The sequence below is a fragment of the Chanos chanos genome, chromosome 8 (assembly GCF_902362185.1).
Source record: "Chanos chanos chromosome 8, fChaCha1.1, whole genome shotgun sequence".
Classification (NCBI taxonomy): domain Eukaryota; kingdom Metazoa; phylum Chordata; class Actinopteri; order Gonorynchiformes; family Chanidae; genus Chanos; species Chanos chanos.
The window spans coordinates 46,215,540-46,237,285 of NC_044502.1; the positions used below are offsets into that span (position 1 = coordinate 46,215,540).

At 43.1% G+C, this 21,746-nt stretch overlaps 1 protein-coding gene across 1 annotated transcript; it reads right to left on the minus strand.

The window, feature by feature from the left end:
• Positions 1 to 1,294: 1,294 nt before the first annotated feature.
• LOC115818467 (syndecan-2-B) lies at positions 1,295 to 21,629 on the minus strand. The gene is made up of 5 exons (XM_030781843.1): positions 21,279 to 21,629; positions 5,833 to 5,932; positions 4,557 to 4,735; positions 4,079 to 4,223; positions 1,295 to 3,348 (listed from the first exon to the last, which is right to left on the minus strand). The coding sequence occupies exons 1-5, from the start codon at positions 21,336 to 21,338 to the stop codon at positions 3,185 to 3,187; spliced, it is 648 nt and encodes a 215-aa protein (XP_030637703.1). The 5' UTR covers positions 21,339 to 21,629; the 3' UTR covers positions 1,295 to 3,184.
• Positions 21,630 to 21,746: the final 117 nt, after the last annotated feature.

Consider the following 21,746-nt stretch of genomic DNA (forward strand, 5'->3'; position numbering starts at 1 on the left):
TACTGGTCACCAAACACTCCAGCTAATTTACAAACACTAGCTAATGTATGACCTTCGAACACAATGTTCATGCCTGTCATTTGGCAATTCACAATGCTCATCTCATAATGTCACCTTCTGTTTGTGCCTGTGCGTTTATATGAACGTATGTTTTTTTTAAGGAGTCGGTTCAGTTTAGCAGCGTCAAAGCAAGATCTGATACAGGAGAACATAAATGACAACTCCTCCCCTATTCCTTTAGCTCTAGTTCACTGCGGAGGTTTTTGAAACTTCCTTGGAATATTCAGCCTACACGCCTGAAGTCTTCAAAGCAATCGCAACACAAGATCTAAGCAACTACTATCAAATGATATATTTTTAAAAAGCTAAAATGTTGAAAAGAAAGTTAAGTAGTTTTTCAGGAAGCGAACCGCATAGTTCCTGTGTAGCCTGTTTCTGATTGTTAAATGACATTATATCTGAAACACCTTCGCAGCCATTGACGTTCGTTCACAATTTATGAATAAATTAAGAATGAATGAACGAACGTCTATGTATCTAAAATGGTACTGAAACAGCGGACAATACATGAAAAATATGAGGAAAGCAGGACTTCATACACACCGTCAAAATATTTTGGAAAACCACGTGCCTACGGCAAGTTGGTTAGGACAAATACGCTGCATAAAGAATCGCCAATCCAAGCAGCGTAAACCTGCCTGCGTTAAACCACTCTTTTTGTATGTAGATTGTGTGATTAATTAATCGACACTGAGACAAACACATCATTTTGAAAAAATGATTTTCCAAGGATCGACTCTAGTATGAATCACAAGCCTTTCAGAGAATGTGTGCTAGAATGTGTTCTAGAACATCTGACACCTTTGACAAAGTGTCGTTTGTTACATTTGAGTCATCATGTATAGTACCATGGCAACAGCAACTGTCTTTCTGGTTTTGTTTGATTTTATTTTAATAATACAGTCTCCTGCTACTATCATTAACACAGTGCAAAGGCTCCCTTTGACAAATCCCACTGCAATCTGTCGGGAAGTGTTACATTTCCACTGCAGTTTGTGCTAAACAGTTCAGAGAGAAACTTGAAAGATTTTTGGCATCACTGTTTTTGATTGAACGCACCCCAAAGACGCTCCCTGAGGATGTTACGCTGAATCCTGCAGAATTGTGACTTCGAAACACCCTTTTGAAGTGTAGGCGAGTAATAAAATAATAGCGCTCATCATATTTGGGGACTAATATTCAGTCGTTGAGACCAACACAACGCAAGCTCGCGACACAATAACCACACGTTTAATATCATGAGAAAATGTTTATTCAGTAGTGTTTCTTATTAGATACAATACTGTCTCTGTAACACTATGGTTTCATTTCTCGCGTGTGCTTCTGATCCGGCTGTTTTACAGACATTCCCCAAGCCTGACAGGACTTTAACCTTATTTCAAAACGGTAGGCACTTCAAGGGCTTCAAACATTTGTGAATATACATTTTCATAGATTTTTTTTTATTAACATATTACATATATGTTGTATATAAATTATTGTGTTCTATAAATTATTGTATATTAACATATACAGGTAAGTCATTGTTGACTCAAAATGGTCAGGTCCTTGCAACAGAAAAAAAAAAAAAGACTGATATTAGTCACAGAAGGGGAGTGAGACAGTGGATGTACATGGAGATCAGAGTACTGCTGATGGCTGTGGGAAGTCCTAACATTCAAGACAAGGTCCTGAAACACAGGGCCAGAGCCTAAACATTGGTCATGTCAGGGAATGTATCTATTAAAGCATTGGTCATGTCAGGGAATGTATCTATTAAAGCCACGCGGCCTAGTTTAAAGGGACAGATTACTGCAACACAGCTCAGTTGCATAACTGTAAAAGAGGAAGAGTAAAGGTATAAATTCAGTGAGCGTGAGAAACCACCTCTCAGTTAGGAGAGAAAAATGCAAAAAACAAAAACACTGATCACGGCCAACGGTCGCCATGTGGTCCTAATTTCTCAGAGCGACCGTCTCTTCAAACTCATAATCCACAACTCATTTTTTAAAAATTTAACAGTAACTTCACACTGGCTTTCCACGGTCAGCGCTGAGAGGTGAGTCTAGTGTGGACATCTACTCGGTTTGAACAGGCAGAGTTGGTTCACAGGTCGGTAATCTGAAGTTATTACTGCGTTATGCAGACGTCTTGTGAAAGGGAGGAAACGGAAAAGGAGCGGCAGAATTTGAAAGTGAATTAGAATACCACTAAAGACCTGCAATGACTGCATAACATCAGACGATTCTGAAGCGCGCCGCACTGAATGACATGCTCTTTGCTCTAAATTACAGCCAAACAAAGAGGAGAGCTCAGCTATGATACCGCATGTTCTTGGCTCAAGTCAAAGGAGAATTTAAGGTTTTGAGATGATGGGGAAATTCCACTAATCAAATCAAACGAGAAGAGGAAATATGGCCAAGAAAAAGCATGGGTAAAACACTGTGGAATTACACTGTGAGCATTAAACATCTGTCTGTTTTCAATGAGACCAACAAAGTACATAACGTTATACTGACAGAGGACTTCAGAAATCATGGCACACGTTTAAGTCCAATTAAGAAAAAAAAAAAAAAAGGAATATTCTTTTTTTTTTATCAAAGTTTAAGTGGAAACAAAATGTGCTCACAAAAACATGTTGAGGATAAAATTTGACATTCAGGCCTTAAAACAAACAAACAAAAGAAAAAAAAACAGAATCAACTGCAGAGAAGTGATGAAAAAGAAACACTTATAACAGATATTACACAATTATATTCCACTTTTTCCATCTCTGAATTTCCTTGGTCTTTTAACAAAAATCAAATATATTTCTACAGTTACAAAGTAGTCACTGACTAAAACATTTCATGAGAAAATTATTCATTTAATTACATAATACATTATTTATTTATTTATTTACTTACTTATTTATTTATTTTTCCTCGGCAATCTAAAAAACAAAACAAAACACACAAATATGGATTTCTGACAAAATAAGCCTCATGAAGAAGAAGAAAAAAAAAAAACGTTGTTACGTTATTATTAAATAGGTAAAGGTTTCCCGTAACACTTCCTCTCTCCCTCTCTCTCATTCCAGCGTAGGTTAACCAGACTGAAGAGACGTTTGTCAGGATGGTGGCAGGTCTCCACGCCGCGTTCTCCTTCAGGCGTAGAACTCCTTGGTGGGGGCTTTCTGATAGGCCGAGCCCATGGGCTTACGCTCTCCCAGGTCGTAGCTGCCTTCATCCTTCTTTCTCATGCGGTACACCAGGAGGAGGATGAGGAAGATGGCGAACAAAAAGCCAATCACTCCTCCCGCGATCACCGCTGAAGGAAGAGATGAGAGAAGACAAAGAAAGAAAGAAAGACAGAAAGAAAAGATTCACGTGAGCGAATCGGAGGCAGAGGGCAGAGAACTCATTAATGTACTCAGACACTGGCACACTCAGGCCTGTGAGACAGGGTAAAAGAGAGAGAGAGAGAGAGACCTGCCATTGTAAAATTCTCAGATGAAGTTTAATGACAGTAAGGACTGAGAAGGGATTTCACTGTGTCATACACAGTGTCAATGAAACCAATAATGTGCTCATGGCCGAGAATGAGGCCACTGAAATGACTAGCCCTGATTGATTTCTCTTTGGCTGGGAATGCTCTGTAACAATTAAGTCTGTGTTTTTACATTGATTGTCGGTCTTTGTTGATAAATTGCACCAATATCGCGTTATGGTAATTGCCCGTTCCTTCAAAAAAAAAAAATGTCAAAGAATTAATGAAAAGTAAAGAGTAAGCTCACAACTGGTGTTCTACGTTTAACTCTCTTCGATGATGTTTGGGAACAGAAGCAAAATCAAATTAAGATTCAGACGACCCTGCTGCAGTGACTACTACTCAGTGAAAACTATTAGCTGTATCCACCACTGCCCAAACCAACAGTGTTGTTTTAATCATAATTGATGAAGTCAGAACAGATGAGCTGGGCTGGAGTGTACCTGACTGTCTGACTGAGGTCCAGAGTCTTGTCTGGACATGTGGGGGTGTCGTATGACGTGGTACGTACCTGCCAGGACCTCTGTCCTCTGGAAAACGGTTTCTGTGTGAACTTTATCATCAAGCTGCGTTTCGCCATCCGGCGCGATCTCAGGAGACGCGGTTCTGGTGGCATCAATGCTGATTCGCGGCTCATCTGTCGGACTGTCAGGGAACTAAGGCAAGCCCAGACAGAGACAGAGAGAGCAGTGTGTTTGACGTGAGAGCTGGAAGGTGACAGCTAAGGTGTCAGCACCACCAGGTAAGTGACAGCGTGCTATTGTTAGGAGCCTGTCTCCTGTTTACATCAGCCTGAGATATCAGTGAGGCACCTCTGTCAACCTCTGTCTCAGTTTTAAGGGCTAAGGTATCAAATCATATTCGCCGCAAATAATCACATTTCCTTCATTAGAGAGAGGTTTCACTCATCTAACAGACACGTGTCAAATGTTTGCTCTATAACGATACTGGTAGGCTAGCGCTGATACAGGGAGACAGACAACTCTTACCCCTTTCTCAGAGTGATCCACTGTGCTGTCTCTGTCTGTGAGTATGGGCGTGTCTCGGCTGAGTATGGGCGTGTCCTGGCTGGGTGATGTGGCCTGGGGAACACGCTCAGTGGATTCAGCTTTGGGAGAGAGGTACAATGTGTTTACAGTAACTGCCTCTTCCACTACGACACCATCACCTGTGGGTGTGTCACACAGAGAGAGAGAGGGAAAGAGAGAGAAAAACTCTGTAAGTTCTAGATCTGACAATTTTTGAGGACAAAAAAGTTGCACAAACACAAATCCTGAACTTAGTGGAAACCTCTGTGAGCTATTCATTTCTCTTCCTTTATGAAATATGGCACCTGATACTGCGAGTAGGCTTTTATACAATAATATGTATATATATATGTATACTCTTGAGAACTATGCGTCTTGTTTTCGTGGTTTCTCTTATTTCATGTTTACAGAGGGTAACACGGAGCCCAGCCACAGTCGGCTGAAGAACAAACACAGTCAGCAGTACTGAGGCCTTTGTCTTCCGTCTTCGTAAAGCAGCGCACCGACGGTTCGGTGTGAGACGTCGCGGGGTAAACAACCGCAGTGAGGAACCACTTGCTGGTTCATGAATAATGGATGGACTGGTTCTGTTAGGTAGACATCTGCTGGGTAAACAGGATCGTTTTGCCTGGCCGAGCTTGACTGCGGGTGAAACATCTGTGCGCCTCACTGAACCCTCTCACCACCCGTCTCACCAGCCGACGGGGCACCCTTTCGGCCCGCCGGCTGTGCCACGGAGCCTGGCACATGCCCGGGGTGTCGGGCCTAACCGGCCGTTACTCCTGGGCTTGTTTAACACACTGGAACTATCAGAATACTGTTGAAACACAGGAGACTGGAACCTCAGGCACAGACTGTCTAAGTTTTGCAACAGTGAGTGTTTGGAAAGGATGGAACAATCGAGTATTTCTCTCCTTTAGTTTCCAAACCCTGAGGGGTCAGAGCGCCGGGCTTGAGGACTGTTACCTCACTGAGAGATTCTTGGCAGGAGGTTTTTGGCCCTGAGTTTTGACAGGCAAGGTTTCATCATTAGTCTAGTGCATAAACGTCCGTTCCTCCTTGTCTGCTGACACTCCCTGTCCCTGACTCTATTCTTTAAGGCATAAATTCCATTAGTGCCTATTGGGAACATTCTCAGCCTTCAAATAAGAAACCTACATTTTTTCCTCTCCAGATCTCTACCCAAACATCATCATGAAAAAGTGTCCAGAGACACTGAGTCATCTGTTTGTCTCACCTGACCCTGAACCTGAACTGTAGTCATCATCATCCACAGGGTAGTCTCCTGACGACTGGTCTTCCAAATAAATGTCATCAGTTGGAGACTCCGCTGTCACCTGCAGGGGAAACACACACACACACACACCAGACTATTAAACACAGAGCACTGACAAAAGTCCATCTGTTTCAGCAGAGAAAAATGGGAAATAATTGCAGTCACAGTATGGAGGAAAAGCATGGGACAAAACTAGGAACCAGGAACTGACACAACCAGTGACTCACAGTCCCTATTAGCTCTCTGACTGATTCAGCTTCTCTGCCTCCAGGAAGCCGCTGTGACCAGGAAACACTTGTTCATTAGTAATGTCAAAAGACATAAATGCATGAATAAGCAAAAAACAAAAAACATAAAAAGAAAATTAACAGAACACTCTCAGTGTTCTCGTAAAGACATTACACTCATCACAAACGCGCGCACACACACACACACACACACACGTTTGATGAACAGCAATTTCTCTCAGAGTTAAAGTGGTTTTCTCTGCCAGTTTATCTGTAACTTATGCACTAACAAAGGCCACTACCCAAAAAACATATCCACTCTTCTCCAAACCCCGTTTCCCTGGAAACAACCAAGAAGTCTCCGCATGAATTTCTACTGGCTTAAAAAAAAAAAAAAAAAACAACTCCAGAACTGGTCTCCAAATACCATGAATCTGCCACACTTTTGACTTTTTTTTTTTGTGCACAAACAAAGGATGTGCAGCTATGAAAGTGACAATTCAATGCCATACGGAGGAGTGCGTCATCATTCTGTCTGCCTCAGTCACAACCCGAAAGAGACTCCGTTTAGCTCTCTTTCACTGTTCGCTGGGAGGAAAAGTGGCAGATGGAGGTGTGATTGACCCTCTCATTCCTTCTTCTGGCCCTCCGCTTGCCTTTTCATTGTTGCCGTGACAGCACCATTCAACCACCTCTTCGCAGAGCCAATCAGCGTCCATGGAAACGGCTCTTCACACCCAGCCGGGCTCACGCCGTCAAGCCCTGCTCTCCTCACATATTACACCTCTGAACAATCTTAAAGCGCTGGCAATAACACAGACAATAGAGCCGCCAATATTCCCTCACATTTCTCGCCTTCTCTGCTCTGTGTGCGTGTGTGTGCGTGTGTGTGTACGTGTGTGTGTGTGTGTGCGTGTGTGTGTACGTGCGCCACTCAATTCCTGTCTATTCACTCTGATGAACACTGACACTAAAGGGACGTGGTTCAATTTTCCAGTCTCTGCTCGTGGAGAGAGGAAGAGAGAAAGGAGGAGAGAGAGAGAGGAAGAGAGGAAGAGAGAAAGGAGGCGAGAGAGAGAGAAAGAGAGAGAGAGAGAGAAAGAGAGAGTGAGAAAGCAAGGAGGTGATAGAAAAGGAGGATCTAAGGAAAGAAAAAAGAGAGAGGAAGGCTTGCCATCAAAGGAGACAGAGGCCTCCCAATAGCAGCAGAGCAGACGTGTTGTTTTCAGAGGCAGTGAGGGGGAAAGATGATTAAAAGTGCTCAGCGATGGTCAGGGCTGAAAGGCAATGACTGGCTAAATAAAGCCATTTAAGGCCAGGCTCTGTGATCAGCCACGAGACTCTGTTCAAGAGACATGAAACATTTATAAACCTCTGTTTTACCGCTTTGTTCAAGGTGCATGTTTCCTCGCTGCCTGCACACAAAACCTTGCACACGAGTTTGACTGGTCACTATTGTGTGGAATTCCTGTGGCAGCTGAGCGGAAAGAAAGCGGGAGCGATGACAAGCCTCGGAAGCAGGAAAGCTGGGACGCACTTGTCATGCAAAGCCTGGGAAATTGCCAGTATAAATCACACATGGAAATAAAGTAAACCAAATGCACTGTTTCCTATGGCGAATTTTCTAACTAATCAGAGACGCCAGATTCTTCTCTGTGTGTGTGTTTGTATCTCTCTTTTTTCTCTCTCTTCTTCTTGCACTCTCTCCCTCTCTCTCTCTCTCACAGACATACTTGAAACAGCTAACACACCTGTCTCTGCGGCAGTCTTCTCACCTAAACGGTACTTGTGAAATAATAAGATCAGTTTATCCTCTGATGGACTGTCTGACAGAAAAGTACATTTCTCCAGACGGCCCAGTGACAGTCTCTCTCGGTGTGTCTGCACCAGTCTCGCCCGGGGTTCTCCAAAGAGACAAGCCTTCATCTGATGGAGACAACAGACTAAACTAGTTGTTTTTGATGTGTCTCTGTGTGTTTTTGCATTAGGACACAAAAAAAAAAACCCCTAAAAAAACGATGTGATGAAAATGAAAGAGAGTGAAGAAAGGGAAAAAACAGAGAGGGAAAAGGAGGTTTGAGCCAAGCATCTGTTTGTGTCTTTTAAAAAAAGAAACACGTTTGAAAGATTCATGTCTTCAATTCAAATCTTCCACATCTGTCTCTTCCACAGAGGTAAACTAAGGACAAACTTCAAAACTTTTTGTTCATTCCCTCACTGTTTAGGAGGCTTTTACTCGGCATCTGATTCTTCTCTCAGAGGCCTGTCCAAGTCAACACATTTCTCCCCTCTACCTGCTCCAATGCACCCAACGCAACTCATCAGCTAATGATCATGGCCTTCATTCCTCCTTCCTCCTGTGTCCTTAACATCCTGACTTCACTGAATGGTCTTCTCACGGAGCCCTCTCATATCTGGCATAGCCTTCCACAGATCAGATCCAAAGCACATTGCATCTTATCAGCTGAACATAAAGCTCTTAATCGCTGCAGCTGATCATGTTGCCTCAAGGCAAAACAACACATATGAAAGGCCTGGTTTTCCCTGCAGGAAGGTTTAGGAAACCCTGTAGACACACTGTTATCAGGTATGAGAAGATTAAACGAGTCTTCTCTTATCTGATAGGTGTAGACTTTTAGCTAAGAGAGGGTACACACACACACACACACGTTTAAAGAACAAACAAGGGCCTTTTTTAAGCTGTTTTTTCAAAAAGGATTTTTGTGTTATGGGACTGTGTATATATGTCTTAGTCAAAATGTATGAGAATGAAACAGTGATACAAAACCAGGGAAAAGGAGAATTTATTACTGTTAACAGTCAGAAAAAAAGATTTATTTGTGTGTGTGTGTGTGTGAGGCTATGCAGACACCTAAGTCCTGCTGGTAATGGTGTGCTGGTGAATGAATAGCACGACTGAATGTGTTCAGTGTCACCCAGCAGAACCAATTCAATTTCAGTGACAGAGCGATGTCATATTTAACATTTTTATTTGTAGTCACATTTGTGGTCATTTAAAAAATTTGAGGTAAACCTGGATTGCCAGGTCACCCTCATTTGAATGAAGCGTTGCTGATAAAGTTTAAAATCAAAACTGTGTGTGAAGAGACAGACTCAATCTTTAAAAGTAGTAACTAAGAGGTTTGAGAGAGAGCGAGAGAGAGAGAGAGAGAGAGAGAGAGAGATTGAATAACCTATCCGCTTCCAAAACAAACCGCTGTCAGCCGTATGAAGGTAAGAGGCGCATTCCTGGGCCTGCATGGCAGCACAAGTGAGTTATTGTATGCAGCTCTGAGTCTTTGCCTTTCAGCCGCTGCCAGCACTACAGCTGAACAGGAAACGGTACCGCTGCTAGTTCTCTTCCAAACAGTCTGGGCTAAACAGTACTCTCCCGTCCCTGGCTGCGGCCCTAGTACGACCGTGTGTTACAACACAAACGGCATTTAGAGCAACCCGGCCAAATCACAAAGCTCAGAGAGCACCACTGCGTCCAACGGTCTTGGCCGACAGTTCTCAGACTCCACAAAAGAGAAGAAAAACATTCGCACTCGGCTGAAACCGGGTGAATAATTCAACGACCAACAACAGCGATGCTAATTTGTAGTGGGCTAGCCTACCGCTGACTGTGAAATTAATGAAACCGATGCTATTTCTCGCCCTTCTTTCACTTTCAGAACCACCTGTTAACTTGCAGTGTTTTGCGAAATTTGTGAAAATTGCTGTTCCGTAATTTTCCTGATTATAATAGGAACGTTACCTAGGGCTAAAATGAGACACCACGCCAAGAACATACTGGAAATATCCGTTAAATTGACGGCGTGTAACCCATTGAAAAGAATTAGCACTGTGGTCAAACTAACCTCCTGCTGTGGTAATTACAAATGCAAAACACGTTCTCCAAGGACGTCCCGTAAATGGACGGAGGTTTGCTGATCCTGAGTCTTCACAGTCTCCCACTCTCTGTCTAAAATATTTCTGCAGAGATGAGACACCTATCTCTCTGTGTCAGTTAAAAATAGGCTAAAGTGAATCAAAACTATTGAAGCTAAGTTCGCCAAAGCACTCTCATATCCTTATTTTGAGGAGAGAGACAGAGAGAGAGAGAGTGAGAGGAAAGGAAACCAGACAGGGTGAGAGAGGGAAAAAAAAGTTTCAATATTTTTGTTTCATTTCTTCAAAGGTGACAAGACAGATGTTTCATTCATAGTTAGATGCAGCTTCCTCAGTCTGACAGGTCTAGTGTTTCCCCAATCCTGCCTCTGGAGGCCCCAAAGCTCTCTATAGTTTAGGTCTCTGTATATTTTAGGTGTTACCTACTCTGACACAGCTGACGAGTTGAAGAACTGGGGCAAATCTGAAGTTTGCAGGGCTGTGGACCTTCAGGGATAGTACTGAAAAATACTGACTTTGACATAGAAGGTCAATTTTACATGAACTGAGAACACATCACATCATAATTAGGGGCTTTTTTAAAAACTGTAAAATAGGTGTATGTACTCCTTGACTAATCAAATGCCTCAGAGGACCAGCGGTGGTGACAACCAGCAGGACTACAGCCCTCAAGGAATGGACTGGGAGAAATCCTGATCTGTATTATATGATGATGCTTGACCTGTGCAGGGCTTTAATCTCTTCCCAGCCTGAGTTTCATACAGTTTATTAACACTCAGAGTGGGAGAAATAAAATATTAGAAAGGCTCAGTCCAGCTTGACTGGCCAATGGCATTGACTGGTGACAGCGGCACTGACGTGTGACGACACACGCTGTTGCTCTCCTGACCAAAATCATCCTCTCTGTTAGACTGGCCACACCTGGGATGTTTCACTCACATCTTCACTCCACTACACTGCTGACACACACAAAGTGAGGTACCAAACAACCACAACAATGTGTTATTTTCTTTCTTTCTTTCTTTTCTTTTCTATCTGTGCCTCTCCCTCTGTCTGTTGAAGCCCTGGAGATTCAACAGACAGTAAGCCCTGACTCTTAGGTCTAACACAACTGACATGCTATGTCTGCTAATCCACATTTCCTTCATTAGATAAATGAGGGGTTGGCCTTGACAGGAGTGGTAACACCGGTCAGTGTGGTCGGCCTCTAAGAGCAGATCTGAAAAACACTGGTGTTTAGGGTGAGGTCTACAGCAGTACGGTGCAGGTAACAGTTTTCTTTCCATCTTAACTAAACACAGATTGTATTTTTGAGCCTCTGCCTTGGATCATTTTGGTGCTGACCTATTTGAAACCACAGACAGACTTGTGTGTCATTGAAATGGTTCCTATAAAACTGGAGGGTTCTGGCCCAACTGTAAACGCGTGAGTTTCGTGGCCGGACTCGTTTTATAAGCTCAGCTGAAATGCACCAGACGTCGCATGAGAGACACTCGAGTTATGTCTGGAGAATCTGAATTTTCAACCAATGCTGGATTTTGTTTTGTTTTGGGGTTTTTTTTTTTCTCCTTCAGGCAAAAACAGAGACCTCCCCACCCCAGCCCCCGGCGGGCGTAATATGATTATTACAGTGGAAGCAGTCTCTTCACACATTCCAGGGCTACATTTGCAGCTCTTAATGTAATCTCAATATGAACCAGACTCTGCCATTTCCTTTGAAATTCTAAACAGCGGCCCCCCAGGGCTGCCTGTGTTATTTCACATAGTCTGGTCCGCTAGATGAAGTGGAAAATGGATGTGTTTTTTTGTTGTTGTTGTTGTTTTTTTTTTTTGCTCACACTCACACATATTACACAATGCTTCACTAAACCTACTCTTCTTCTTCTTCTCCTGGTCGAAAAAGAAAAAAAAGCAAAAAAAAAAAAAACAGCAGTCCAGCCAAAGTCCATACCAGGTTCTCTCCCAAACGACAGCACGGCGTGAAATGGTCCCAGATGCAGCAGAAGCTTTCAGGAGATGGGAAATGTGAACTGACATAACTTGAGATATCATTTGAACTGGAGAGAGAGCGTTTTGAGAGTTTTGCTTTTCAAACAATTTGCGAATGTATCTTCAGGACAAAAGCTGTCACTCTTAGCTGCTTCGGTCTTCATCTCTGAGTTTGTTTTTGCATGTGTGGAAAGAGTGGAAGCACTTTGTTAAAAAAATTAATAAATAAATTGTTTCATTCACTCAGGGGAAAAGAGGGAAACTTCTCTAAGCCATTGTTATTCTGCCACAGACGTCGGAATACGATTAAAGATGAAAACGGCAAGTTGAAATGGCTATAGAATTGTGAAGTCCCAAGTGTATTATATCATGACATCCACAAGGTCATCACAACAGATCATATTTCACAAACTATAAGCCAAAACAACCTATAACAGATAAATTGTGAGTCGACAGATTGTCAGAGCCATAAAATGTGACAGAGGGAAGTATGCTAACAGCTCAGGCATCATGTGGAATGTGTGAGAGTCTATGTGCACACAGTCTTTGTGGGGACGGTGTGAGATGCTGTGTGTGTAAAGTCTTTGTGGGGACGGTGTGAGATGCTGTGTGCGTACAGGCTTTGTGGGGACGGTGTGAGATGTTGTGTGTGTACACAGGCTTTGTGGGGACGGTGTGAGATGCTGTGTGTGTACAGGCATTGTGGGGATGGTGTGAGATGTTGTGAGTACACAGGCATTGTGGGGACGATGTGAGATGCTGTGTGTGTACAGGCATTGTGGGGACAGTGTGAGATGCTGTGTGTGTACAGTCTTTGTGGGGACGGTGTGAGATGCTGTGTGTGTACAGGCATTGTGGGGATGGTGTGGGATGCTGTGTGTGTACAGTCTTTGTGGGGACGGTGTGAGATGCTGTGTGTGTACAGGCATTGTGGGGATGGTGTGAGATGCTGTGTGTGTACAGGCTTTGTGGGGACGGTGTGAGATGCTGTGTGTGTGTACAGGCTTTGTGGGGACGGTGTGAGATGTTGTGTGTGTACACAGGCTTTGTGGGGACGGTGTGAGATGCTGTGTGTGTACAGGTATTGTGGGGACGGTGTGAGATGCTGTGTGTGTACAGGCATTGTGGGGACTGCTGTGTGTGTACAGTCTTTGTGGGGACGGTGTGAGATGCTGTGTGTGTACAGGCATTGTGGGGATGGTGTGAGATGCTGTGTGTGTACAGGCTTTGTGGGGACGGTGTGAGATGCTGTGTGTGTGTACAGGCTTTGTGGGGACGGTGTGAGATGTTGTGTGTGTACACAGGCTTTGTGGGGACGGTGTGAGATGCTGTGTGTGTACAGGCATTGTGGGGATGGTGTGAGATGTTGTGAGTACACAGGCATTGTGGGGACGATGTGAGATGCTGTGTGTGTACAGGCATTGTGGGGACAGTGTGAGATGCTGTGTGTGTACAGTCTTTGTGGGGACGGTGTGAGATGCTGTGTGTGTACAGGCTTTGTGGGGACGGTGTGAGATGTTGTGTGTGTACACAGGCTTTGTGGGGACGGTGTGAGATGCTGTGTGTGTACAGGCTTTGTGGGGACGGTGTGAGATGTTGTGTGTGTACACAGGCTTTGTGGGGACGGTGTGAGATGCTGTGTGTACACAGGCTTTGTGGGGACGGTGTGAGATGCTGTGTGTGTACAGGCATTGTGGGGACGGTGTGAGATGCTGTGTGTGTACAGGCATTGTGAGGATGGTGTGAGATGTTATGTGCATGCAGGCATTGTTTGGACCACATGAAATGCTGTGTGTACGGTTTCACACGATGGCTGTATGCATTTTCACAAATTATTCAAAAGCAAATCTGTGACAAAGACCTGAGTCAAAGGAAAACTAGTGAAATCTGTCTGCATGCAGGCAGGCGTAAAGCAAATGTGACTACACCATCAACCTCCAACGCATCGACACACTGCACACAGCTGATATGGTGACTGTCCAGCTGCACACACACACACACACACACACACACAGAGCGAGAGAGAGCATTAAACAAGCATTACTGTCCAGAGCCGGAGACGGAGCCCAGAGATGAATGCTCCTCTTTCTGGCCACAGGCATGTCTGGTATTCATAATATGCTTCTACAAATACAGGTGTCGTGTGGAAAGAAAGACCAGTGACGGACTTGGGGAGCTGCTGCAGTAACTCCTGAAAGGGCTCATGGCAGCTGATTTCAATTGAAGATAAAAGTATGACTGTTTAGTTTCTTTTTTAGAAATATGACAAGTGGCATACAGGAAACATATGTGCACCCGCATACATACACGGCACAGGTGGGTATGAATGTGTGCTGACATGAGAGAACTTTCCGGTCCTTTCAGCTTGATGGAGGTGGGAGAGAGTTCATGACCTAACCAGGTCACTTTGTGTTTGACGTTTGAATGACATTTACCTGCCAGGTCATTGACCTACAGCTTTAAACCATAAAGGTGCATTCCCCCTGACTCCTCAGGCTCCCCCAATACTACTTACTGTTTTTCTTTCTTTCTTTTTTCTTTTCTTTTTTTTTTTTTTACCTTAAAAGCAGTCTTTAACAGAGACAAAATCCAAAACACTGCGGTCTGTGGCTGTCTGCTCAAAAAGATTCGGCAAGCCCTACATAAACAGTAAATCCGGAACGGAACGGAAGGCTGGCACGGCTTTGGCTGGTAAGACAGGGTGAGATATTTGGGGAAAAATCTCTCAAGGTAAGGTGTTTTTGAAAATTGTCCAAAATATGGCTTTAATAATTGATGATTTGATGCTGAGCTGTATTCAGAAACATTCTGTGAGGCGAGTGGCGTATATAAATTCATATTCCTCATAAACCCAGGGCCAATATATTAGACGGGGTGAGATACAGAGCATCAATATATTTTCACCGTTATTTACCCTCTCTCTCTCTCTCTCTCTCTCTCTCTCTCTCTCTCTCCTTCTCTCTCTCTCTCTCTCTCTCTCCTTCCTGTCTCATTTATTGCTTCTCACTGGCTCTATATCTCTTCTTCCTCTTCCTTTTTTCTCCCTCCGCTTTTTTCTCTCTCTCTTTTATTGCTTTCATATTCACTTCACTTCTGAGTTGTTATGTTTCCAAAGTTCCATAAGTTATCTACACTGTACTCCATGCAATTCTCTTTTTGCTGAACTCTTACTGAACTGATCAGGCAACACTAATCACAGAGCACACGAACGCTGCGAATTTAAGACTTCACCAAATAATTTCATAACTTTTACTCACGTTGTCTCTGATGCACTGTATAGAATTTTTGGTGATGGTGGGTTGTTGCATTTGAATATCTGCCAAGCATAGTAGTCTTCGTAATACATAGAATTTGCAGAAGGAAACCACACACACACACACAGAGTACACGCTGTCCATACGGAGCAGCTGCAGACTATAATAGGAGAAACTCTTAGAGGCTCCCCTGACTCAGTGGACCATACATCACACAGCTGAGCAGTGACACGGGAGACCTTACATTACGACTGAGCACGCTCAGTGCACCTGGAGAACAGACCTGTGCGCTCTTCTGGTGGCGTTACTGTTAACACAAAGGCACTAAAACACACACACACACACACACACAGTATGAGCTGATCTACTGTAAAGCCACATATAACAATCACACTTTAAACCACTGGTTTAAGTCTGAAGCTCACGCTGAAGGAAAATGAAGGCACACAGAGGCCAGACTGTGTGTAATAGTAAATCAGTAAACATTTAAAAAGAACACCCCTGTGCATACAGCTTAAGGTAATCTCAGTAAGTGCTTGAATGACTGTAGTGAAATGATTGTACATAATTGTTCTGACAGAGACAAAATAGTCTCTATTATTTGATACAGCTGAAAAATCAAAGGAAAAAAATCCCACGGCAACATAATAATACCATGGTGTGTGAAAAGCCTCGATTTTCAGCACCTCCAAACAAACCCCAATTTAAAACACCATCCAACCTCATTCTCAGCTACAGTTTTCAGTTTGGGTTTCTCCCTGCGCTGTACTGGATTTCGGCCAAACCAGAATCCCAGTGGGTGAATAAATGGACTCAAATTTACTGCCGAATTCTTAGGATTGTACGTGTGTATTGTGGAGGGCATAGATTTCCACTGCTCTCTCCAGAAATCCTGCAGAGCAGACACACAGCAATGCTCGTTCAGCCTGTGTATGAAATGCTTTGTTTTTTGTTTTTTTTTTGTGGAGAATAAGATCGCAATTAACTTTAAAACTATGCATTTTGATACTGGAAGCCTATGGCAAATTCCATGAACAAAAATTCAAAGGATCACGCTGTGTTCTGTAAGGTATTCCGATTATATGAAATATTCAGGAGAACTCGAATAAGTTTTCTAATGTATTAGCCTATTAATTGAGACAGAGCAGGGAGAAAAAAAACAGGAATGCATGCATAAGAAATGAAACAGAGTAGAGTCCAAGGACACTCAATAAAGCTGACAAAAGCAGGAGACTTCAAATATCTAGCCCAGCAAAAAGCTGAACTCTCCAAAAATATGCTTCAAATTCCAAACAGGCCTCAGATGTCTGATAAAAGGCAAGCCCTTTGCAGGTTTGTGAAGAGATGGAGTGAGAGACAGGGAGCGAGAGAGAGAGAAAAGGGGAGGGAGAGAGAGAGAGGTGGGCGTATTAAACGTAACATGTGGTACATTAGTGTTAACACAGATGACACCAGAAGACCAAATAAAAGCTTGTTATCTGATAGTATCTGTGTCTGTGTGTATACAGACCTCTGTTTGTCTACCACTGAAAGGTTGCACCACAAAAACACAAACAGAACCTGAGCCAATGAGCAATGATACAGAGACGCAAACTCTCCACTTCACAGAAACCCCCCCCCCCAAAAAAAAGACGGAAAAAAGAAAAACCCAAAAGTTTCAGCTCTGGGTTCATCTCTCGAACATCATCCTGAAAAATTCCAGCCCTAAGCCTCAGGCTGTGTATGATGTGAACCTGATGATGTGGATTTGAAATGGCTTAAAAGCACTGTGAGAGGCTGACACACAGCTGAGCCAAAAGGATATGACCACGCGGGATGTTTCGTTGGCTGAGGAACCAGTCTCACAGAGCTGGAGAATGACAGACCTCATATTCAGTGCACTATCAATCCCATCGACCAAAGAGAACTTGACGGTATTATTCTGATCTTCAGAACAGCACAAACCACTGGAGAAAACGCTGCAGAATATGTAACTCTGAAGCCAAACAAAACACTGAGGATTGTCACACGCTCAATAGAATATGCATTATGCTCTGATTAATGGTACAATAAAAAAAAAAACAAAAAAAAAAACATACAGCACCCTCAAAACTCAGTGCACACTCCTGATTTACTACAGCTCTGTTAAAACGCGCCAATATGTGCTACTGTGATAGAGAGAACATGGACATCTGTATTGTGTATATAAAAAAAAAAAACACATCTGGAGAGGATGTTTCTGTTGTCCAGACTGAAAAAAAAAAGGATAAGTCTGACATGGCCATGTATGGTGCTTGTGTGAGCGTCGGGCACACACACGCTAAGCCACTTCCATCAGCAGTCTGCACACAGCAAGCCTTTCTGTCTGCCCTACGTGCATTCCAACTATGTCAACAAACTTGCGTAACGCAGCAAGAGCAAACTTATGGAACAGTTAACTGCTTCAGGGAGGATACTGACCAGTCCAGCCATCCTCTCTCCAGGCCCCTGTTTAGCCACTATGGATTCTATAAACACGCTCCTTACCACTGACCCCCCCCCCCACACACACTTTATTTTTTTGCATTTAAAATTGCATTTTAAAGTTCCCTTTTCTGTCGCCATCTGTGAACAGGAAAGATTGCGGTACTTGGGAGTGTTGGCACACGTCCAAAAGGTTAATGAAATTTTTCTGTGTCTAATTCTTTGTAGAGATTGATTTGAGATGAATCAGTGTCAGTTCTGTTTCTTGACTGTCTCTGGGCTGGTGGGCTGGGGGGGTGGGGAGGGAGAGTGGGAGGGGGAGCTGGTGGTGGTGGAGGGGGGGGGGCAACTCACAACCAGAAAATGTCTGCAAATGTAATGGTAGCAGACAACAGCAGAGAACACAAGAGCATGAGTAAGACAGACAAACAGAGAGACAGAAAGAAAGAAAGAAAGAAAGTTAACGTTAAAAACGTCATTTATCCACAAGGCGACCCAGCATTTCCACCACATACAAACTCTGCTCAGAGAAGGCAAATACAGATGTCTGTTAAGCACTGTGAATTCACCAGACGAGAAAACCATATGGGACCAGCAGACGTTTCATTCCTCTCACATGCAGATAGGACCACAGTCTAACAGGGTTTCCACAGGCTTCATTCTCTCACGTTTACTTTGCTTTAATACTGCATACGGTTATACAGAGGGATTTTCTTTAGAGGGATGTCTGTCTACATGCAGGTGTGCCTCCGCCTGCAGTCATGGAGGCAGAGGAGTATGGTTTTATAGAACATTATGGTGTGAAACTCAGTCTCTCCCTTCGGTTCTGTTCAGTACGCGGTGTACCTGTCAGTCTCCACTGAGCACCGTCATTTCCCTCTAATAAAAGCTGTGATGGAGACCTTCCCTCAGAGTAAGTGAAACCAACCTACACACACACACACACACAGAGTAAGTGTAATTCACAAGGCAGGCCGCCATCTTTAACAATTCAGCCCCGAAAAAAACCCCACCCGAAAAACCACCACCAGGTTTCCTCAGACACTTTCTGTTTTCCATTCCAGACAGAGAGACAGGAACTGTGGTGTGATTTCACAGCTTTTGATTTGGGTGACGTAACAGGATATCTGAGCGTGTATCGAACGTGTACTGGTATAGTTGTGTGTGTGTGTGTGTGTGTGTGTGTGTGTGTGTGTGTGTGTGTGGTCAACTCACATGTACTCTTCAGACTGAACACACCTGAACAGTTTCACTCTCGCTGTGTTTCTGTAATAACTGTTTTGTTGGTTATTGTTCATAGCATCACAACTGTTACCACTGCTTCTTCCCACACACTGGGCAATAACATTAGCACTCTTTCTACCTGTATCTGTCTGTAGTTCACTCCCTTACCTCCTTCAGTTTTTCTTGTACTTGTATCAGGTCAGTGACTAAACTTAGCCGTGGATCCTACAGCCGGCTCCTCACTGACGACATGCTAAGATTGTATTTTTCCTCACTTTAAAGTGGCTTTGGAAGAAAGCGTCTGCTAAATGAATAAATGTAAATGTAAGGTTTACCTGAAGCACCAGTGTGAGGGAGAATGCAAAGAGTTCAGGTCATAACAGGTCTCATAGTATTTCTTATGTCAACTTATGTCATAATGCAACAGAAAGTATAGAACACATATCTAAAACCACTGTGTTGAAGGACAGCTCTGTTAGCGTGGCTGCTAACACATTACTCTCACTTAACTGGGGCATTCTGCCAACCTCAGCCAACTGTGTCTTCTCTTGGTACATTACCAAGAATAAAAATGGGCCCAAATTCAATGTAAGACAACTCTCACTTTGAATGACGTAGTATGATAATGTATAAAAAAGTTACAACAGAAATGAAAGCTAAATACAATTAAAACAAACATAGGAAACATCTTGGTGATTTTGCTACTTATTGGAGTTTATCCCACATAAATGATTAACAGGCAGAGAAGACCATGGTCAGTGTTTGAGGTCAGAGAGGGTTTTTTTTTTTTTCTTTTTTTTTTTTTAATGTTTGCCTGAGGTCAGCAGCAATCTGCAGGACATTCTGAACTTTGTAAAGTACAAACACTCGGTGAAAAACCCCCAAAACCAGACAGAACACCAATTTACTGTGGTCTAACCCACAAGTCAAAGGCACATTCACCCAGCCCTCAGTCAATGGATCTTTAAAGAAAAAAAAGGCAAGTTAAAAAAAAAGGGTTTTTTTAATCAACATAATGGTTCAACGGCCTTTTCTTCTTCTTTTACCTCCTTTCTTCTCTTTTAAAATCAGGCTCTAATGTTTCCGTCCAGTTAACATAAAAGGTAAATTGGGGCCCTCTGATTTCATTGCTTCCTATTGGGAGGCATTTGAATTGAGAATTTCAGGACTGAGGTAATTAACACGTAGATGTAACGAGCACGTGTCGGAACCGGGACCCACTGTCGGGTACTGGCGTTTGGCTTTGCAAATGATGTAGCGTTTATATAAGCAATTCAGTATGGGGAGAGCCGCAAACACAGATGAACACAGGGTCAGCATGTATTTTATTCTCTTAACTGCTGGCTATGGATCCAAGTTAAAATTTAAGAGTTTAATGAGGGCATATATATATATAATGTCAGTGCATTGGTAAACTGAAAGGCTCTAATGTCCACTGTACATATCTAGATAACTAACGTAAATCCACTTACAGTGGGTGCGTGAAGTCTGAATCAGGAAAACAAAGAATCATTTCAGGGAAAACGCACATAAAAGGATGGAATGCAAACTAATTCAAGCCTCTCCCGAAGTCACATTAATCGTGTTGCGGAATTTCCTTTTTCCAAAGCGGCTCTAGCGTCTGTACGTCTGACCTCATACCATAAGGATTTTATGAAATTGCAGAGTGCATCCCCTGACAGGACAAAGCGTGCCAAGTGGAAACGTTTTGCTTGACTCCATGGAGTTTGGAACCTTCTGCCTTCTGCGCGAGGGCTGCGACCAGTTTAGTTTGGCTACATTACATAATGTTCTGGTTTGCTGGGGAGACTAGACTAAATAAAGGCTCTTGACACGTTGTGGCATTCTGGACAAAGTTAAAAACTCCGATATGCAGTCTGTCCCTGTCTATAGTCTCACAACACTTCGCTTGTTCAGGTTTTCATTCTAGTCAAGGCGGTTTGAGATTGTAGCTATACCATATTAAAAGAAAAGTTGAGCAGGACAGTGTAATAATGATATCACCCTCAGCGGGGGGCCATATCAAAACTATGGTTTGCTGCTAATTAAAACATTCTAGCTTACGGGACGTGTCTGTAGCTTATTTCACATTGTAACAACAACGGTTTTAAAAACGGTTTTAGACAAAAAAAATTCACATATAGTTTGCTATAAGTTTTCTGTAGTTCTGTATAGCAAGCGTATGATAAAATGTCTGGTACTGGGGGTTTTATTTGTACTTGTGTCATTTAAATGCAAATCACAGTATGCTCCTCTCAACGTCGCCGAAGTTGCTTTTTCTCTCCTATTTATAGGATAAACGTGTTACGGCAAGTTTGATGCCTGTTTTCAGATCGATAAACATCATCTGGCTTAAAATCATGAATTCTTGCAAACTTACCCTCTTATCTGAAAACCAGGCCACCGCGCAAAAAGTTACAAATATCCAAATGTTTCTCATTATTCCTTTTCTTGGAAAAGTCTCACGCGTTTAGGCTGAATCGCACTTGTCTATTATGCCGTCGCTGTTTCTCGCGCTCTGCCGTCGCTTCTTTCTTCCCTCTTCGTTATTAGTCCACACCGATTTAATGCCTTTAAAAACACGCGTCAGCTTTTCAGCCTACGGGCAGTTTCCTCGTTTTCCTATTTTGTAATCTGAAGAGGACCTTTTCTAAGATGCTATAAATTGGAGGTCATGTCATAAACACTGTATCGCTCCGTGGCACGCGCAACTCTAGGCTCCTACTCAGGATGCGAGTGAGCGCGTGGTAAAGGAGGGGTCTATCGCTTCGTGATTGACAGGTACTTGGGCCACCAGGAAACATGGTCCAGTTTAATGAAGCGCCTGACTCAGAAACGATGATGCTAT

What these genes read in the sequence shown, in the direction of transcription:
- LOC115818467 (XM_030781843.1), bottom strand. Translation starts at nt 21,338, where the DNA reads ATGAGAAACATTTGGATATTTGTAACTTTTTGCGCGGTGGCCTGGTTT. An exon ending in CCTGGTTTTCAGATAAGAGG is followed by an intron (nt 5,933 to 21,278) that starts GTAAGTTTGCAA and finishes TTTCCCCTGCAG; the next exon opens with GTGACAGCGGAGTCTCCAAC. An exon ending in CAGTTCAGGTTCAGGGTCAG is followed by an intron (nt 4,736 to 5,832) that starts GTGAGACAAACA and finishes ACACACCCACAG; the next exon opens with GTGATGGTGTCGTAGTGGAA.